Genomic DNA, 21,458 nt, shown 5'->3' with positions numbered 1-21,458 from the left:
TTAAAAAAATAAAAACAATCAAAAGAGCTTTTCACAGGCTAAGCCATACTAGGAAAAATCAGAGGGGAGGACGTTAATTGGTTTGTGCAACGTGATATTTTCAGCTTTGAAAAAATTCAGCCATTCAGTGGTACTTTCTTTCTTTCTGCAGGTTGACTAAGTGGAAAAACTAAGAAACTGCTTTCAAGCATTGAAGATACCAGGCCAGGATGAACACAAAGGACACAAAAGTGACTGAAGGAGGTCTCAATGTCACACTTACCATACGCCTTCTCATGCACGGCAAGGTGATGCACTTAACCCTGTAACAGTGGTTGTCTTTTTTATTTATCTAGGTGTCTGTGGTTGCATTAAAGTCTGACAGTTACATTTACAAAGACCTTGGTCCTGCTCCAATTTAAGTCAAGAGCAAAATTCCCATTGACTCAAGGCCCAAAGACCTGTCCCTGATTCAGCAACGTGATACCACTCGTGCTGAAATTAAGCATATATTTAATTCCATTCCTGTTCAGCACAGCACTTACGCACATGGTTACGTGTGTAAATCAGGGCTTCTAACAGGCCAACTTGGGGCCAGAGTGCCAGTATCAGTGTTGTTACAGCTTCACAATTCTATAGCTCAGGGACTGAGAACAATTACATATCAAACCCCAGTTTCCAATACTTTGTTAGTCTCTTAATACAGAAGTGTGCTGCTATAAATTAAAACTTGTTTCACAGGTTCTCACCCTGAGAGCATGTTTATTTGCAATATTTGGCAAAACTAGCGTGGGTGTTTTCATATTTGGGAAGCATCTGTACAGTGCTGGCCTCAGGTAGATGTTTGCTCTCCTTTAGCAAGGAAACAGTGAAAATAGAGATAGATTAAATATGTTTTGGAAATATCTCACTAATATATATAATGTTTGTTTTGATTTATAATGCATAAAATATTTTCTTGGGCTCTAGGCAGCTGTGTTATACATTAAAAGTACAATCACATTAAAACAAAAAACAGCAGCTGCTTCTCACCCCCTACACCAGAAAAGAACTGAGAGGCATTCAAAACCCATAAAATAGCCTCCTAACACAAATACCAGACTCTCTTATGCCCCCATATAAACTGGATTTATGTATGTGCAGGTTTGTATTTGTGTATAACACACACAAACTGTGTTAAACGAATGTTAAGATTGCAAAGTCAAGCACTCAAAAGTTAGAAAATGGGAGAATTAAGGTTGCCCATGCTATCTTAACTCAGCCCCTTTGTGCATATGCATTACGATACAGGTTTTAGTTACATGATCACATCCTATTTTTTCAACAGGATCCCTGCCTCCTTCAGTGCAAAGGATAGACCTGCTCTGGGCATGAATCAGGGTTGCACAGTGAAGGAGGCTGTTGTCTGTAGGACCCCTGGCTCATACGTTGAGGAAGTTGGAAGACATGTAGGAATTTAGGTAAGGGATTGCAGGAAGGGAAAGGATGGTCTCATGGTTAAGGGAGTTGAATGGTGCAGTGGAAAATTGGATCCTATCCCTGCCCCTGCCACAGAGTTCCTATGTGATGCTGGACAAGTAACTTGAACCAAACTTTTCACAGGCAATCACTAATCATTTTCTGGGTGCCTGACTTAAGATCTTGGGGCCTAATTTGCAGAAGTGCAGAGCACTCACAGCTGTAACTGAAGTCAATGAGAGCTATGCTTTGAACATATAAATTCTGTAAAATGCTTATAATGCTAGGTACTCTGAAAATTACCCAAAATTAGTGGATACTTTTGGCTTTAATCTCTGTGCTTCTGTTCCCCATCTGTCCAATGGGGCTAATAATATCTCCTCTCACTGAGCTGTTGGGGAAATAAATTAATTAGTGTATGTGAAGCAATCAGATACTGTAGCGATGAGCACCATAGAAAAGCCCGGTAGGAAAGTAATAATTATATCTTCAGATCAGGGTTTGAATAGTGTGCAATGACTAAAGCGCAAGGCCACACATTAAAAAACAAGAAGAAGACAAGAAGAATCAATTGTCTAGGGAGGTAGTGGAATCTCTGTCACTGGAGGTTTTTAAGAGCACGCTAGACAATCACCTGTCAGGGATGGTCTAGATAATACTAAGTCCCACCTTGAGTACAGGGGTCTGGACTGGAAGACCTTTCAAGGTCCCTTCCAGTCCTACAATTCTATGATTCTATTAAAATATTAAGTAACTGTGGTCCACTCTGTGTACACATGATACAGGGGTCCTGTGGAAAAAATAGCATGTGGTTATGTAATTAAAACCTGTATCATGATGCATACGCACGAAGGGGCCAAATTAAGGTTACATGGACAACCTTAGTTCCGGCATTTCCAAACTTCTACGTGCTTGAATTTACAACCTTCATAATTTTCTTTTTAGTTAGTTTCTGTGTGTAATTTTCTAGGCTTTTAAAATAAGAAAACTGAAGAACAGAAGTTCTGTCATGTAGTGTGATATATACCCACATGGATCATCAGCAGGGCTGGAACCTCTAGGTCTACCACACAGGCCTCTGACACTTGAGTTATCAGGGTAACTGGCAGCAAAAGTAGGATGTCGTTCTCTCTTTGGACCAGCACAAGAGGGGGATGAGACAGATTGCCAGTGAGTTTCAGAGATCTTTGCTGACAGCAGAAAAATGATGAGACTCAGGAAACTTAGTTTCCATCCCAAGCTCTGTAGGGGAGTGTGCTCTAGTGGGCACAGACTCTTCTGCTAACTTCCCTCAGATTCACTCACCTCCTCCCTGCCCCCATTCCACCCCAACTCCATACTGGTTCCCGTATCCAGTCTCTTTGTCCAGTCAATCCCAGTCAGTTTCTCATCCCCTGCCCTCTAGTTCTAGTCTGACCAGAGTCCTTATCCGAATCTACTTTTTTCCCTCCCTCCTGGTCAAGCTGCATTCCAATCAGATGGCGTCCTCCTCTATGCTGCCTGGGTGCCAACAAGGGGTCATTGAGGGTCCATGAGAGACAGGCTCCCTGCTCTCAGTTCCAGTGTCTGGCCCAACTGTGGCCTGGAGCAGCCATTACAGGGAAAGGCCAGATTCAGCCATGAAACCTTGGACTGGAGGGAGAATGCTCAGTTGCTCTCTGAGAAAGATGCAATACACAGGCTGGAGCTGTGACAGGCTGGAGCATCCTCAGTGAGGACAGTGTCTTCAGAAATCTTAGCTGCTAAAAATCAAAGTCTTTACTGAGCCTGTGCTAACTGATTTTTCAGAGGGACTTATAACTTGGCCAAATGTGAGCAGATTTTTCACAAGGGCAGTAAAAAGCATATCCCTGACACAAATGCCACCACCTGCAAAATTTCATGTCCCTTCTCCAAAGCATACAGGCCCTAGATCTGATCAAAGAAAGGGTCACCAGCATATTTTAGTAATGAACAAAACTACATATTTTTCCCTAGCCTTTTTCCTTAAAGTGGCAGAACCATTTTGGATGAAATTTTTCAGGAAGTTTCAGCCAAACTTGCACCTGGCATGTAAAATCCAAGCCCAAATGGTTTATGTTTGGCAAAGTTATAATCAACTGAAAATAGGGTCTTATAATGGGAAGTATCAGGCAAAGGTATAATGTCTGTGTGTGTGTAAAAACCTAGGATGTGGTTCTTAGGGCTCCATCCTGCAAGGTGCTGGTGCTGATCCAGCGCTGCACTTAAACATACGTTTAACTTCACACCTGTGATTAGTTCTGTTGGCTTCATTAAACTACTTTTGGCTTACGTGCGTTCTGGATCATGCCAGAAAGCTAAACTGCTCTCAGAATCAAGCCCTTTGTGTAACTCAATAAGTATCAGTCATTTTCAGGACATTTTAGTTAAACTGTTTTTTAAACTAGTATAAAGCAATCAGAAAGGAAATTAGAAGAAGTTAATTTTCTGTGTTGAACATAGTGAATTGGGTGCATAACTACAGTTAACAGTAAACGGGTGTATGTATCTAATCTTCAATTAACATGTAGCCCTGAGAGTTTAAATTAAACCCATAAAAGCAAGGAAATTCAAAGTTAGTGGAAATATACCATACATCCTCAGTTAACAAGGCGCAATGGGTGTACCCTTTACTACAGTATGCTCTAATAATGTGCCCTATCGGATCTAAGTATTGCAAAGAATGTATTAAATTATAATTTATTTTTGTATATTAAACTCAGGCCCTCACATTTACTTTGATGTCATCTTTGTGATTTAAAAATGCTAATATCAATGTCGGAGTTATCATTCTGAGAGCTGTGAGTGGCTCTGAAATAGAGCAAGAAATATGCTTCCACAGTTTCTTAAAATTTGCTGCAGTAATGGCATCTCTGGAAATTGCTGTACTCTAATTAGCGTTCCCAGACAAAACACTTAAAGGGGTCAGCATTCAAGTTATAAATAAGGATTCATAACTTACAGGTAAAAGGGGAGAATTAAAGGACATTGTTAAAAATCATAGAATTTATTACTTAGTAAACTAAATATATTTTTTAAGTTGAAATGTATGGAAATCCATCCTTACCTCTGTCCCTATAATTGTGTTACCTTCTGAACTCCTACATTAGGAGGTTAATATGCTTGTGACATCTGCATTGTATTTCACAAATAGACATCTTACACTACACTTGTCTACACTTAACTGCACCGCTGTAGCTCTTAGTGAAGACGCTACCGGTACCGACAGGAGACCTTCTCCGGTCAGCGTAGGTATTCCACCTCTCCAAGAGGCAGTAGCTATGTTGATGGGAGAAGGCCTCCAGTCAGCGTAGCGCTGTTTACACACCTAAGTGACGTAGTTATACTAAAATAAGTTTGTAGTGTAGACCAAGGCTATGTAAGCTTCATTAGCTCAGCTGTAAACCCTGGTGGCTTTGGACATTTTAAACACATATACTTGGGTAGTTTGCATATGGACTTTAAAGAGGAGGATGGATTTCTTTAACCATGTCCACTGCACATTATGTAGCATGATATACACTGCTGAACTCCAAAGGGAAGATGTCCACAGACACCAGGAGGCTAACCATTTTGCAGCATAGAAGGTTAATATTGTAAAAACAAATTCCACTGGCTGGCATGAGGGAAGTAATGCTGCACAGGGAGCTGGTTAGATCTTCAGTGTGTGTATATGACATGTAAGAGATAGGGGAGGCCTGATTTTCAACTCACCACTAGGTTAAATCAGAAAAAACTCCATTGAAGTCAATGGAGTCACAGCAGTGTGAAACCCCTCTAACCAAGATCAGGATTAGGACCAAGATGTTTCTACTGCTGACTCATCAAGGAATGGTGAATCAGAAGACAGTCTCTGGTCTTTCATGGAGGTGGTTGTACATAATAAGGATGATACAATGTAGAGGTGTATAGAGCTCATATTGTCAGTGAGAAAGATGTTCTGTATTCAGGCATAAGGCTCATGTTCCATGAAGTTCAGCAGAGATGGGGCAGGGAAAATGGGGACAGAATTAAGGTTGTTTAGGATACCCTAACGCTCCATTTCCCTATTTCAAATGTTTGAATTGTATATAGTTTTCAACATTTGTTCTATAAAACTATGATGTTCTTTCAAGTTCCTCCCCCTTTAGTATTCACAACTATAATTTTATTTTACCTACATTTTGCATCTGGGAATTTCCTTAGTTTTTTTTAAAAAAGGTTTTTGTTTCTACGTTTGTGAAGTATTGATGTGGTGGGAGCCCTCGCTGGAGTCCTTCCCACGGTCACAAGCTGGGCCAGCAGCACCAGCTATGCCAGTTACTAACTATTCCACTTCTTGGGGCTCTGCCATACTTGGGTGCCCGATTTTTTCAATCTCCCTCATCGGTCATGTTTTCTAGACCTTTAATCATTTTTGTTGCTCTTTTCTGGACTTTCTCCAATTTGTCCACATCTTTCCTTAAGTGTGGCACCCAAAACTGGACATAAAACTCCAGTTGAGGCCAAATCAGTGCAGAGTAGAGCAGAAGAATTACTTCTCATATCTTGCTCACAACACTCCTGTTAATGCATCCCAGAATGATGATTGCTTTTTTTGCAACAGTGTTACACTGTTCGTTCATACTTAGCTTGTGATCCACTATGACCCCCAGATCCCTTTCCGCAGTACTCCTTCCTAGGCAGTCATTTCCCATTTTGTATGTGTGCAACTGATTATTCCTTCCTAAATGGAGTACTTTGCATTTGTCCTTATTGAATTTCATCCTATTTTCTTCAGACCATTTCTCCAGTTTGTCCAAATCATTTTGAATTTTAACCCTGTCCTCCAAAGCACTTGCAAGCCCTCCAGCTTGGTATCATCTGCAAACATTGTAAGTATATTCTCTATGCATTATCTAAATCATTGGTGAAGATATTGAACAGAACTGGACCCAGAACTGATCACTGCAGGACTCCACTCAGTATGCCCTTCCAGCTTAACTGTGAACCACTGATAACTACTGTCTCAGAATGGTTTTCCAACCAGTTATGCACCCACCTTTTAGTAGCTCCATCTAGGTTGTATTTTCTAGATGGAACTACTATGTGTAGCTACATGTACTATATGTATGTGTTTGTGAGAAAGTCACACAAGACAGTATCAAAAACCTTACTAAAATCAAGCTACACCATATCTACCGCTTCCCCCACAGCCAAAGGCTTGTTACCCTTTCAAAGAAAGCTATCAGGTTGGTTTGACATGATCTGTTCTTGACAAATCCAGACTGACTGCTGCTTATCACCTTATTATCTTCTAGATGTTTGCAAATTAATGGCTTAATTGTTGGCTCCTTTATCTTTCTGGGTACCGAAGTTCCCCAACCCAGCACCTTCCTATTCCCCAGATATCTTTTACCTCCCACCCATCTGCCAGGGCTGCCAAATTTTGTGCAGCTCCATCTCCTTGCCATTGCTTGGGGCTAGGTATATTGACCTTAAGCTGAAGTTTATGGTCATATACAAATTACTTGCAAATATGCCAAATAGTTGCATATTCACAAATAATTAGTATAAATGCAACACATGGAGCCACACTAATCTTGGCAGCTATGTCAGTCATTCTCACGGAGTATAGTTACATTATCTGATGTGTAAAGAAACCTTAATTCAACAACAGACATTGTTACGGGGATGAGAAAGAGAAGAGAAAAGGAGAAATCCAGTGGGGTTTTACAGAGTGTAGGTCAGTGCAGAATTCAGCTTTGTGTAGGCTGGAGAGGTAGGAAGAGGGGAAAAGAGATAGCAAGGGAGGACTCTTTGGGCCTGATTCTGATCTCGCTTTGTCCAGTTTTACGAAGTGTAATTCCATTGAAATCAGTGGATTTATTTCTGATCTTAAACAGTGTGAGAGAAATCAGATCCATAGACAGACATCATTTGTATCTAACAAGCCTTTTGTGGAGCGACAATAAATTCCCAGGTTATATATATATTATAATAACTGCCACTATTGTTTCAAGTACTGTTAGCACAAGTTAAATTTCTCCCTGTTGTATCTCTTTTATTCCATTTTTCCTCATGCTCCTATTTATGTGAAACACATTCCCTCCTTCCCCACCCCCTACGGAGAGAGTTGACTCCTTCAACCCACATACCACGTTTTACTCTCCCTTATATGTTCATGTATTTTCCTTCTGGAGCCTGTTGTCATTGCTGTATCAACCACAGGGGCCCACTAGATAGCAGTGTTAGTGGGGAGCAAGGGAATAAATGAAGGAGCTGAATGTGGGTTTTCCACGCTGCATTTCTGCCAGGTTGAAATGCAGCCATGTTTATAATGATAAGCAGTACTGATTAAGGCACAGGTTATTTTCTGGGATTAATGACTAGCTGGGAAGCCTTGATAATGTGACAGGGGGCTTGGCTTACCAATAACATGACCTAGTGGTTAGCTTGCAGGCCTCTACTTTCCCCGCCCCCATCTCCCGTGCCTCTCATCAGCAACTCTTCCAATAATGTGAAAACCTGCCTCTTGGGGATGACAACTTGACCCTCCAGCAAAGTCACCAGTTCGGTTCATCCCCCTTCAGGGTAACAAAATCTAAAGAGGTATGAAGAATCCCACATTCTCAAAACAGAAAGGGTCTTCAGCCCACTTCCAGACGTTTATGCAGGGTTCAGCCTCACATCAGGGCTCTCAGCATCTCTACCCTCTCCTCACTCCTGAAAGGAGGGGTGGGAAAGGAGGAACATGCTCCTTTCCATAACAATGGTCACAGGGAGTTGTTAGGAGAGTCCAGATCTTCCCATTCCACAGGGCTCTGGCCCCGGGCCCTATGAGAGGTAACAATATCAAGCACCCTGCAATTCCTTGAAACTCCTTCCCTGGGTCACTTCCACTGTTCGCCTCTCCCCAAAGTCTCAAAGTCTAACATAAGACAGCAAAAATAAAGAGTAATTTGAACCTTCAGGTCTCGGCTGGAAGCCCCTTCCTTGTAATGGGGGTTTGTGCAACACCCTTGTTCAGGAGCTCTCAACATAGGTCTGTCCTCCCACCCTACCTGAGCCACCTGGCTACCTTTTAAGCTCCTTTCTCTAGCTGGAACATGCTTTGCAGGTGTGGTGGGGCACTCACCTGGGCCCAGAACTGCTCCTGAGCCTCTTCACTCCTAGTGTGGGGTTTATGCACCGCATTACGTTGTAAAAAATTACTCTCTGCCAGGCTGAGGTTGGGATTTAGTTTATATTCATGCCTAAAATGAATAATCAGGAGAAACCTCATTTTCTGGAGTTCTGCAGCCCTACTTCTTAGTATCCTTGCTGGCCATCTCAGCACGGAGACTAAAGTTTGAATGGGCCCAGAAATTAAATCACCTTTCCCCTCCTAAAGGTGGAACTTTCAGGCCAGGGCTGGGGTAGGATGGCAGTGTTATAGTTGGACTGCTATTACCCATTCCTGTTTTGTAGATAGAGGACATCAGTTTCCATTACTGTCAAGATAGCACCTATCACGAGCATTAAATTAACATTTTTAGAAAGGACTTATAGTATGCAAATATAGAGTGCAAGTGCGTGGTGCCATCCCCAGCTGTCACAGCCCTCAGCAGGCATCAACTGGATACACTGGTAAAGGGCCAAAAGGGCCGTTCCCTTTTTTGGTCAAAAATCAACTTTTCATAATTGCCCGTAAAATAAATTAGGGTAGGTTCTTTGGAGCTTTTGATATTTCATTTTCATTTTTCTGTTCACATTTTGGAAGATTTGTATTCTCATGAATTTTGGAAGGCTGATTTTCTCGCCTAATGCCAACAGTAATGAGGTCAAGCACTGTGCAGTATGGTAAAGGCTTTTCTATGCAGCTTTGCCAATACCCCGCAGAACCAGCTCTGTGCCAATTCTGAGCATCATGTGCCCAATATAAAAGGACTCCAAGGAAGCATTTACACTGTACTGGAGAATTATTACATGACTTTAAAATGGTTTGGACTTGTACACAGCCAGTGTTAACAGGCTGTCTGAAACCCTGAAGATTCGCCATGAAGGGCCGAATTCAGATACGTATGGTATCAGCAGAAGGGTGTTGGATTTCAAAAAAGCAATTTAGGAGAAATTTAAAAATCAAGTGTGTAAGGTGGAATAGGAGGAAATATTCAAATCTGCCAGTCCGAAATAAGGCTAAGGCAGCCTACAAGACACTTTGAATAAGGCCCAGCAAGTTTCAATTCTTCGGTAAAAGAAGAATGTAAGCAACAAGAAGAGACTTGTGTGATTTCATAAGGGATTGCACAAAGATCTGAGGTGAAAAAGAAACAAAGCTGTACTGGGAATAGCAAAGTGTGCAGGAAACCAAACAAGCATACAGGGAGTCAGTTAAAGCCTTCAGGGAAAAGTTAAAGATTGCAAAAATAAAAACCAGAAAGAGTTAATACAAGCCAGATGGGGTGAGGAGAACAAGAAGAGCATTTACCAGTGGAGAGGGGGTACAGGCGGGAAAGAAAAATGGGAGAGAAAGTGGACCTGTTGTTACTAAATGATATGGGTTAATCAATCTGGGAGGGAAATAATGTGCAACATGTATGTTCAGTATGAGGGAGAAATCTGGAAAGCACAAAAGCTGAAAGAGAGCTGGTGTGATAATGGCTAGAAAGATTAGAACAACAAACATGAGTTTGATCGCTACATGGTGACACTGTAGTCAAAAATATGAGTGCAGTTTTGGGCTTCATCTACAGAGTCATCTGGTCAATGGGACAGGGAGGCAATAGGTACCTCTCTCTATGGCTCTGGCGAAAGCATACCTGGAATACTGTACTCAGTTCTAGGTACTAGATCATGGGCAAGATGTTGGAAAATGGGAGCTCAAAGAAAAGCAAGGGAAAAAAAAAGGTGGCTGAATAGATTGGGGAGAGAAATGCAAAGAGCTAATAACTTTGTTAAGTTATGATGAGGGAGAAAATAAGTTTGCAAATCTATGAAGAAAATAAACACCAAGAAGGGAATGTAATTTATTTTGAGTGATACAAGGAATTAGAACTAGAAATAATGGGATAAAATAATAAGTAATTGTAACAATAAAGGCTAAAGAAAAAGGAATTTTAGCCTAAACACTAGGGGAAACTGCCTGGTAGTGAGACTTATTAGTCTGTGAAACAGTCTCCTAAGGGAAGTGTTGGAAGCATCATTGCTTGGAATATTTAAAACGTATCTGGATAAAATACAAGCAAATGTACTATAGGGAACAATCCTGCAGTAGCAGGGGAAAATATCTGATGATCTAATAGGGCTTTTCTGTCTCTGACTTTTTGACGGGGTGAAACATTCCAGCTCTATCCTCATAGTCACAGTATCGGTAAATTAGACAAGTGTACTTAGCAGCCACATTTTCGACTGTGGCCATTGATTTTGATGGTCTCAATTTTAGGGTGCCCCCCTTCAGATACCCTTGGACCTTTTTAGTGGTGCTGATCATCTTCAACAGCATTGACGTCAGCTAGAGTTGTGGGTGCTCAGCGCCTCTGAAAAAGGAGACCTACTGTGTCCCAGCAGGGCACACCTAACATCAGTGGCCGTCACGGTTCACAACAAAATTTTCTACAGTTGATTTTTTTTCATTACTATACTACTCACCCACACTTAAAGACACTAATACAGGCAAGATAAAAAACAAAGAGAACATTTCTCACTTTCATTCATTGTACACAGCACAGTCTCGCCTTCATGGACTTTTTTTTTTAACAGCAGAATAACCTGGTGCCTTTTTTTCCACACTTGTCTATATAATCCATCCCTGACAGGTCTGTAAAACAAAATATCACCAGCTCCTCTGTTATCATGAAATAAATAACCTCCTCTAATTTTAATCCATTTCACATTAATATGTAACATAAAAGAAAGTGTCTTTGAGAGTTGGCTTCTCAGCAAGTTAATCCAAGGAGGAAAAATGCCAGCTAAGTCAATGTTCATTCTGTACTTTCTATTTCTTGTGAACACTGGCAAGGTATTTATGATTGATTGATTGTGCACTTCCTATACATAATTTCAGTGACAGCCCACAGTCCCTTACTACTTTGCCAGTCTGACAAAAGGGAGTGATTCATTGGAAGAGTGTTAGCAATCCAGACATTTTCTTATTGCCGGTGGCTGCTGCAACTTCCCAAAAACAAACCATGTGACAAACATTTCTTGTATCTGGTAAGCATGGTATTCTGATCAGTACACAGATACAATGAATTGATACAAGCAGAAGGCACTGTTTCCATTGCTACTGATTTCGTACAGTGGGTGAGCACAGGGACTGTCATCACTAGTACCACCAGCACTGGAAGGAAGATAGTAGAAGGTTGCAGTAGATAACTGTGGTGAAATTTTATACAAATTACTAGCCTGCTAGCCAAATAGAAGTAGGATGTGTTATAAAACCTTCTGCAACACAAAAGGGTGGAATAGTGTCTTCTCTTTCAGAATGGCCATAACGTAAGTGTCAGTGAGCTGTAGAAACTGATGAAGGGTCTCAAGCATATGCCTTACTTTTAGCATAGGAGCAGTCCCATTGAAGACCTTGTTGAATTGAGGTTTTAAGCATCAGATGTTGAATACATAAACATGGATCACCAGTTAACATGACTGACTCAGTCATTCGTTCTTTCAAGGTAGATGAACTGAGTGATGGCACATGTAATTTACTGTCTTTTTTTTTTCAGGTACATTAATAGTTGGCTTTATACAGGGCTTAATCCTGATGTCTTTGCTGGTGCAAAATTAATATCAAAGTGCAACAGTAGCAACCTGCGTAATAAAGGCTTTGGGATGTTGCTTGTAGTTTGTCAAATGCTTTGGGATGAAAGCATAAATGTATTATATTATTGTGACTTTTAAAATGGTTTTCACGTCCATAAATGAATTTAGATTAAGACTCCTGTCAGATTAGTGTTTCAACAACACTGTAAAGTTGGTGGCAGGATTTTATAACAGAGTGATCACTGGTTTATTGTGAGGACTGTTTTTTACTCCTGAGATTGATGGTGCTATAATGATTATTAAACTTGCAATATTTAGAAAAATGATGGAACTTCACACATCATGTTCGCAGTCTAAAGGTTACTCTTTATGCCAAGCTTTGTTACCAATTGTTAAGCTTCCTGGTTTTTTTTAACATGACTAATTTATTTTCCTTTCTATGCAGAAGACATAACTATTAGCTGATTAGGGAAATAGCTCTCTCTCTCATACAGTTTGACTGAGTATTTCAGAAACCCAGATTTGTCAGTTGCACTGTCAAGATCTCTGTCAACCACTTGGATTGTAAGGAGTTGGTTTTTGTTTTAATTTTTCTGTTCCATTAGCAATAGGGTGGCATAGGTAATGCGTTCTGTTTTGTGCTAAGACCCTGTGCCTCTGGATTGCTCATTTGGCATGGAACTCATCCTATATCTAATCCATCATGTGAATTAGGTGTGAAAATAATAGTGTGTGTCTACCTCTTAGCATTAAGTAAACTATCCCTCATTTTTAACATTGATTTTCCTTCTGTTGCCCACTGAAATGATGACTAAGTAATTGAAAATTTAAAAAACCACGTATCCAGTATACTTTTCATAGAACAAACCAATGACTGGCAACATTTTCCATTTTCTAGTAACATATGGCTTTATACAGGGTTTGCATTGTGTCATTTTTGTTACATTTATAACTACTTAGACACAGTTTAGGGTACATCTACAGTACGAAATTATTTTGAAATTATTCTATTTGAATTTTCAGAAGCGATTTTATACATTCGGTCTTCTGTGTCCCCACTAAAGCGTGTGAATTTGGCAGAGTGCATCCACAGTACCGAGGCTAGCATTGAATGTTGGAGCGGTGCACTATGGGTAGCTATCCCACAGTTCCCGCAGTCCACGCCGCCCATTGGAATTCTGGGTTAAGCTCCCAGTGCATGATGGGGCAAAAACATTCTCGCGAGTGTTTCTGGGTGTGTGTCGTCAGCCGCTCCTCCCTTTGTGAAAGCTATGGCAGACAATTGTTTTACACCTTTTTGGCATCCAGACACCATACTGCTTTCAGCAGACAGTGCACCACTGCTCTCCTGCTACTATGAATCCACCTCGCATTTCCTCTCGTCTTCCTATGTAATCTCTAGTATCTACTCTTTCCCTTCCTCATTGAACGCTTCCGCTGCCAACTCTGCTTGGCCACCGTGAACCGAGCAGCACAGCTTCCTCCGCCAACTCTGCTCTCCCGCTCTTGCTGCGCTACCGAGCTTCTCCATGTTGTCTGTCCTGGGCTCCCGCCTCCGTGAAAGCTACAGAAGACAACCATTTCCCACCTTTTTTCAGCCTCTTCCGCTGCCGCTCTGCTCTCCTACGTTTCATGCCATTTTTCCAGGATTACCCGTGCAGGCACCGTAGCTATGGAGCCCGTTCAGATCTCCACTGTAGTTTTGACCGTTGTAAATACCTCACACATTATCCAGCAGTATGTGCAGTACCTGCAAAACTGGGCGAGGAAGCGACGACAGCACGATTACTATACTGATGAGGACATGGACACAGACATTCCTAGAAGCACGGCATGTGGCGATTGGGAGATCCTGGTAGTGTTGGGCCAGGTTCGTGCCGTGGAACGCTGATTCTGGGCCCTGGAAACAAGCACAGACTGGTGGGACCACATAGTGTTGAAGGTATGGGATGATTCCCAGTGGCTGCGAAACTTTCGTATGCGTAGGGCCACTTTCATGGAACTTTGTGACTTGCTGTGCCCTGCCCTGAAGCTCAAAGACACCAAAATGAAAGCAGCCCTCACAGTTGAGAAGCGAGTGGCCATAGCCCTGTAGAAGCTTGCAACGCCCGACAGCTACTGGTCATTCGGGAATCAGTTTGGAGTGGGCAAATCTACTGTGGGGGCTGCTGTGCTGCAAGTAGCCAACACAATCATTGACCAGCTGCTATCAAGGGTGGTGACTTTGGGAAATGTGCAGACCATTGTGGATGGCTTTAATGCGTTGGGGTTCCCTAACTGCAGCGGGGCGATAGACAGAACGCATATCCCTATCTTGGCCCTGGAATACTGGGGCAGCCAATACATAAATTGCAAGGGGTACTTTTCCATGGTGCTGCAAGCACTGGTGGATCACAAAGGATGTTTCACCGACATCAACGTGGGATGGCCGGAAAAGGTGCATGATGCTCACATCTTCAGGAACTCTGGTCTGATTGAACAGCTGCAGGAAGGGACTTACTTCCCAGACCGGAAAATTACTGTTGGGGATGTTGAAATTCCTATAGTTATCCTCGGGGACCCAGCCTACCCCTTAATGCCATGGCTTATGAAACCGTACACCGGCACCCTGGACAGTAGTAAGGAGCAGTTCAACTGTAGGCTGAGCAAGTGCGGAATGGTGGTAGAATGTGCTTTTGGATGTTTGAAAGCGCGCTGGTGCAGTTTACTGACTTGGTTAGATCTCAGCACAATATTGCTCCACAATATCTGTGAGAGTAAAGGGGAGACGTTTATGGTGGGGTGGGAGGTTGAGGCAACTCGCCTGGTGGCCAGTTTCACACAGCCAGACAACAGGGCGATTAGAAGAGCGCAGCAGGGTGCGCTTCGTATCAGAGAAGCTTTGAAAGCCGGTTTCATGACTGGCCAGGGTACGGTGTGACAGTTGTGTTTGTTTCTTTTAAAAAAAGAAAAGGAGTACTTGTGGCACCTTAGAAACTAACCAAATAAATTGGTTAGTCTCTAAGGTGCCACAAGTCCTCCTTTTCTTTTTGCGAATACAGACTAACACAGCTGTTACTCTGAAACGTTTCTTTTAAAGTTACCCCCCCATATATATATATATGAACGAATCAAGTTTGACAAACCAGAAAACCCAATATGAGACCCATTCTCCAAATTAACCCTCTGATTTCTATCTGAGCAAAAAAAAAAAAAAGGCTTCCCTATCAGAATTAAAAATATATGCTGTTTCTGATCTTTATGTGAATTTGGCTTTGCTGGAGAGAGGACTGGTGCTGACAAACTTAGAGCTGTCAATTCATCCCAGAGAAAGAACTTTTTCTTTTGGCTTGCTTATATGGTCCAAAAATATCTGGGAATTTAGGAACTTCATTATTAAATAGATTTTCCTCCTTTTTTCATAGACTATCAGCCTCATACATTCCTGGTCAAGATGGACTACTGGACTGCTAAAAACCTAAATAGTAATTTTTGTGTGTACATAGATATAGATTCATACACTCCTGAAGTCTATATATATGTACAGATTATTAGATATACTCGTGCAAGGTACTTAACACTTAAGCTAACACAATAACAAGCAAAATAACACTTATATAAATATACTAGCATATAGGTCGACTCCACACAACACGTAAAATTGTGTTTCCACAGAGCACATAAGAAGCCCATCTGAATACAGTCCAGCACTATATGAGAATGAAGTAGAGTTTCCAGGCAGCTAATAGGAGGAGCAATAAAGAAGAAAACAAAAACAAGGGAGGTACATTTTGAGAATAAGTCTGAGGATTTCCAGGTTCAGCAGCAGTCAGCGTAGAGGCAGACTGGGGTCTTCATGGCCTTGTTCATCAATGTACTTAACTTCAGCATGTACTTAACTTTAAGCATGTGCTTATGTCCCATCAACATGAATGGGATTTAAGCACATGTTGAAGCAGCTTGCTAAATTGGAACTTCTCCACTCACAGAACATCTGCAGCTGTCCTCAGTGTTGTGGATGTGGTTAGAAGAGCCACAAGCCCTAACTGCTTCATTTTGAATCTGTATACATTATTCATTGGAAAAAAGAACTTCCACAAGGTCACTGCACCAGCCTTGAAATGTGGAGATGAATTTAGTAGCCTTTTGTCAGAAAATGAGCCTTTTTCGCAGGAAAAAGTAATGGATAGCCATTTCTTAAATCTACTCTGGTGGTTGTGATTCAGAACAAGTCAGGGGAAAGTACTAGCTGCAGATCAGCTCTCCAGATCAGATTAATCATGTCTAACTCTTTTTAACCAGTGGAAGTGGATTTTGAAGACTAACCACAGAATATGAGCTTTTTCCTTGGCTGGTCTCATCTCCAACAGTTGTTTTTCAGTCTTGGATCAAACTTGTGCAACTAGCACAATGCTCATGGTGTTCATTTTATGGTTATTAGCTTCCATTTTGCTTCCCTACTGCTTGTGTGTGCCTAGTTTAAAACACATGGATGTGATCAGAACTCCCATTGCATGTCTGAAGGTTTTTTTCTGGACTTTTTATACGACTCCACGTAGGATTTTAATAACCCGTTAGCCATCCTCAGAGTGTCTAACAGCTGATTAGAAATCACTGGTTTGGGAAGCTCTCACTGGAGGGATTGAGAAGGACAGGTCAGCAGTTGTTTATACAATAACTCCTGATCTCACCATTAATCCACTTCTGTCCATTACTTGCTGAAAAGAGCACAAGTGTCTGACTTCGAAGAGATCACCATTGAGTGTGAAGGCTGTATCTTCCCAATTTTCCCAGAATATTGTTCAGCTCAGTTCTGAATCTCTTATTCCCCAAAATAAGATCTCGGTATTTACAGTGGCAGTTTGCTGCATTAGCTCAGGGCTACTTTCGAGGCAGTGGGGCTTCCTTCATGACAGCAGTAAACTCTTGTGTCTCATTTATTTATATTGCAATAGGAGCTCTTAGTTCATTCCTTCTTATAATGCATATTTGTGTGGACTAAAAATGTAGCTATTGTGAAATGTGGCTGGTCTGTCCTGCCCACCTTTGTTTTCAGAATGAACTTTATAGTGAAATATTGTTTAATTAACATTTTCTTCTTTTTGTTCTCATAAATATTCACTTACTGTGTTGTTTTTTTCCTGTTCCAGGAGGTTGGGAGCATTATTGGAAAGGTCAGTAATTTACTTTAAGAATTATTTTTTTAATTCATGTCTCAATATCCTATTATCAATTGACCACTGCAATAGGGACTAATTTTTCCCCATTTGTTTAACAGAAAGGGGAGACAGTTAAGAAGATGAGGGAGGAGGTAAGAGAGAAACTTTGATGTCTTTATTTCTTTCTGTGAGAGTAGAACTAGATGTATATGGAATAACAGTGCCACCAGGTGGCTGGAAAGATTAATACCAACTATTTATTATTATATGTGGTGTTGTTTTAATACATAAGCCAAAATTAAACAGTTTTTATTAATATAAGCTTCCCATAAAGCTGTCTCAGGTTTTTTGTCTTCTTTAAAGGAAACTAAAAGTGGATAATTTCTACAGCACTGTGCCTGTAACCCTATTGTCTCAGAGCTTATTTAGTCAGTAGGGTTCTAAGTGTCACAGAAACTCTTAGGGTTCTATTCTCCCACTAACTCACATTCATGGAGTTTGGTTCCAGAGCTGGATTTTCCAAAGGTTAGGATTATGGGTGGGTGTTGAATACAGGGATTTGGATTGACACATTATAGGAGGTGGGGGCCATCCAAAAAGTCTGGCTGTCTCTCAGAGCTGGAGTGGTCCATGTGGTACAGGCTCATCTCTTACCACTCCCTTTGTCAACACTTGGCGATAAGAAGATAAACCTGCAAACTGGAGACATCATACCTGTTGTAAAGATGCAAAAAAGGCACCTTTTCCCCCATTCCTGGAGTTTAGATTTATAAACAAAAAGATTAATTCAAAGCTGATATCACATAAATCTCCCTCCAAATCAACTCCCTAGGCTTGGCTGCTCATAGGTTTACTTTCCAATCAGCCAATCTGTCCCAGACCCTAAATCTCCTACTTCAGGGCTTCAGCCAGTCACTTGTAGGGGCCAGGAAATGTTTCCCCCTGCTACTTCCCCACTTCCCCCCATGTATTCTTGCGGTTGGGTTTTGTTTGTTTTTCATGGTGGTGTTTTTTGTCTTTGTTGTTGTTTTGTTTTGTTTGTGGCATCAAAGATGGCTACAGCTGGAGCTGGGACACTGCACTGTGTGGACTGAAGCTCTGAGCATTCTTTCTCTCAGGTGCTTGGCTGGCTGGTTCTTGCTCACACATTCAGGGTCTATCTGATCCCATATGCAGGGTTGAGAAGGAATTTTCCCTTCAGTCAGATTGGCAGTGACCTGGGGGAGAGGAGTTGCTCTCCTCTGCAATGTGGAGTCAGATTCTGTGCCAGGATTATCTGGGTATATCTCAGTCAGTTCTCTGCCATTGCAGGGGCCGTGGGTATTAGTGCACGTTGGTCCCTCCTGTTTTCTGCTGTGGCACATAACAGCTTAGTCTCCTGAGGGCTGTAACATATTAGTCTAATTTCAGTTGTTGGTTTTAATGTGCAGGTGCTCGGTGGTATTGGTGGTCTGTGATATACAGGAGGTCAGATTTGATCTGGTGGTCCCTTCTGGCCTTAAATTCTCGGACTCTAGCTACCTGTCCTCAGAGGTCTACCCCACCTTTCTTATACTCAGGATGGAGTCTAAAAAGTCACATCTGCCCCACTGAGTCAGCAGAAACTAACCTGCAGCTCCCTGCAGGGTTCCAGTACCTGTTAAAAGGATGAGGCAATCTACCTTTTTGAAAGTAAAAAATTCAGTTATACAGAGAATGTACCGAGAAATGTTTAATTTAGTTTTAGGGTTTCAGCAGGGCATATTCTGCCAGTTGCTTTGTTAGGCACTTGTAGAAAGTCTCCCTTAAGGAAATTTTAAAACATGCGGTGTAGAAGAATACTCTGATATGCCCTTTCAATACATGCACTGAAGAGTTTCTTTTCAGCCAGACTGATGTCAGAGCTCTCTTTTTGCAGACACAACTTTCACCCAAGTGTTGACTCATTAAATACAGGTAACAGGTTTCAGAGTGGTAGCCATGTTAGTCCGTATCAGCAAAAACAACGAGGAGTACTTGTGGAGTAAGGTGCCACCAGTACTCCTTGTTGTTTTTGTAAATACAGGTATTTATTTAGATTTATGAAAGAAGTAAGTGGTGTGTTTCTGATGCTCCAGATGCCCCTGATATTCATTAAACAAACAATAATCAGTTAATCAAAATGAATTGCTGGTGCTAATCTTATTGTTCCCACCAACAGGCAGCTAGAGCTCCACTCACTCAGATTTGTGCCCACAGGTGAGTGCAAAACTGTGGGCACAGATTTTGTGTGTGCATGTTGAATCTACAAAAGAGAAGCCCCCTCCCCCCCAGTAACTCTTTTTCTGAAAACTTATTCCCTGGTCCCTGCAATCGAACCTGTTAGGTGTAAAAAAATAATTTGTCTCATTTTTTCACAATATATGGAAATTTTCCTCCTTATGCTCCTGAGGACACTAGAAGCACACCTTATAATTTTTGGTATTAAGGGGTTGATTTAAAAAAGAATAAGGGCAAAGAGTATCTGGGATAAACGTGATATGGAGACATATCATCTTAGTCCTCAAACTCTGAAGTGAATGTTGTATACATAGTAAAAAGGAAATTACATATAATTCCTGTAACTGATCGCTTTCTTTTGTGCTTTCCTTTAAAGAAATAGAACACAATTATTTCTATCTAGGCTTTTCTGGCAGATGTCATGATAGCAAATAACACACCATATTTTGAGGAGTGGCACTTGGGCTGTCTGTGTCATTCTCTAAGCTACCAGCGGCCTGGCACAGCCTAACTGATATGTCTCCAGAAAACTACAGTCCAGTGAAATTCCTTTCACTTCATGGATAAGGCTGCCAAAAAATACTGGCATCCCTACTGCTTTCCTTTAGAATGTAACCTCTCCGATTCAATCATTTTGACATGACTGAAAGCCTAACAAGAGTTACATGATCTTTTGCCATGTGTGATTTTCGGAAAACATTGGATACAATGATGCATAGTGGGACAGTCTTTCACATAAACTGTTGCGACCTTGCTCGCATAAAAAGTACTTTCATTAACGTTAGGCGTATATTCTAAATATTGTCAAGGTGAGTAACCCCTGAACGCACCGATCCTCTGAGCAGCTCTGCATAGGCAGACTCCTGTGCCCACACAGAACCCCACCGAAGCAGAGGAGCTGATTGTAAGATTCCACCCTAAGGAGCTTGTTTTGTGTTTGATAACTGAAGCCAGACACTTTGAACCAGCTTAAAACTAGGCCTCGCCACTGATTAAACACTGATGTATGATTAGTGTGTATCTGGAAATCCCCTCGCCCTTTCCCCCGCCAAGGTGGATTCACAACTCTCCAGTCCACCTGTCAGACAAAAGTAGATTAAGTACCGGCAGCCCTTGCCTCTTCGCAGACATTTAGAATATACCTGTCAGGAGATTCAGTGACAGGACGATTTTGCCATTAGTACGCCTTGTTGTTATATTTGGTTGCTGTCATGTAGAGAGGCAAAATACACAAAACTGGTTCAATAGCAGTAAGTGCGGGAATAAAAAGAAATTACACAGTCTTGGTCTTTCCTGAACCATCTGGGTCTGATTCTCATTACATTAAGGAGTCTGTGTAATACATTTATACCCACTTTAAGGGGCATCTGTCTCACCAGAGTGATAAAAAGGGGCCATGGTGTAAATGAGAATCAGGTTCTCTGTCTCCCAGGTATCTGGTTTCCTATTTCCTTCTTGCTGGCTCTTCCTCTTAAAGAGACATGACTGTGTTTCTGCACTGGTATCTTACAGTTACTGCTGGATGATTCTTTAGTAAGTGTGTTCAGTACACATTAATTTACCTAATTTGTATGAGTTTGTACAAAGCGCTCATTAGAATAATTTAGTCTAGGATGTAAATTAAAGACCTATAAAATATGGCCCGTAGTTTTAGTTACCCTGTTTATTCAGAAAACTGGAGCCCCACCTAGACAGACCATTTTCAGGTGAATAGTCTGGATCCAGTCCAGATATGAAATTATTTATTTTTATTTTTAGTTGATGCTTGCTAAATAGAAATTTCAAATGCCCACAATTCTGGTTTTAGTCCTATTCAAGTTTACTCCTGTACGTAGGAAAGAGAGAATGAAAGAATTTATTTTACAGTTGTTACTTTCAATTACTTAGGTGCTGCTCACCAACTGTGGTGAAGAGGGCCATATACGTACCTAGCCAGACAGACAAGTA

General features: G+C 41.4%; 1 protein-coding gene across 35 annotated transcripts in view; it reads left to right on the top strand.

Moving 5' to 3' along the window:
* The window catches only part of LOC125631898 (poly(rC)-binding protein 3-like), a 724,175-nt gene that overhangs the window by 641,845 nt on the left and 60,872 nt on the right, over positions 1 to 21,458 (top strand). For 23 of the 35 annotated variants that reach the window (XM_048839341.2, XM_048839342.2, XM_048839343.2 and 20 more), the window contains 4 exons: positions 152 to 287; positions 6,197 to 6,290; positions 17,265 to 17,288; positions 17,393 to 17,425. In XM_048839341.2, the coding sequence (XP_048695298.1) occupies positions 250 to 287; positions 6,197 to 6,290; positions 17,265 to 17,288; positions 17,393 to 17,425 (189 nt within the window). In that variant the 5' untranslated portion in view covers positions 152 to 249. Of the gene's footprint in view, positions 1 to 151; positions 288 to 1,306; positions 1,440 to 6,196; positions 6,291 to 17,264; positions 17,289 to 17,392; positions 17,426 to 21,458 lie in introns of all 35 variants that reach the window. The other 12 variants (XM_048839344.2, XM_075125558.1, XM_075125547.1 and 9 more) reach the window with 2 other exon arrangements.

Source organism: Caretta caretta, chromosome 2 (genome assembly GCF_965140235.1).
Source record: "Caretta caretta isolate rCarCar2 chromosome 2, rCarCar1.hap1, whole genome shotgun sequence".
NCBI lineage: Eukaryota > Metazoa > Chordata > Testudines > Cheloniidae > Caretta > Caretta caretta.
The sequence above is the reverse complement of the archived record's forward strand: the minus strand, read 5'-3'. Positions and strand labels throughout refer to the sequence as shown.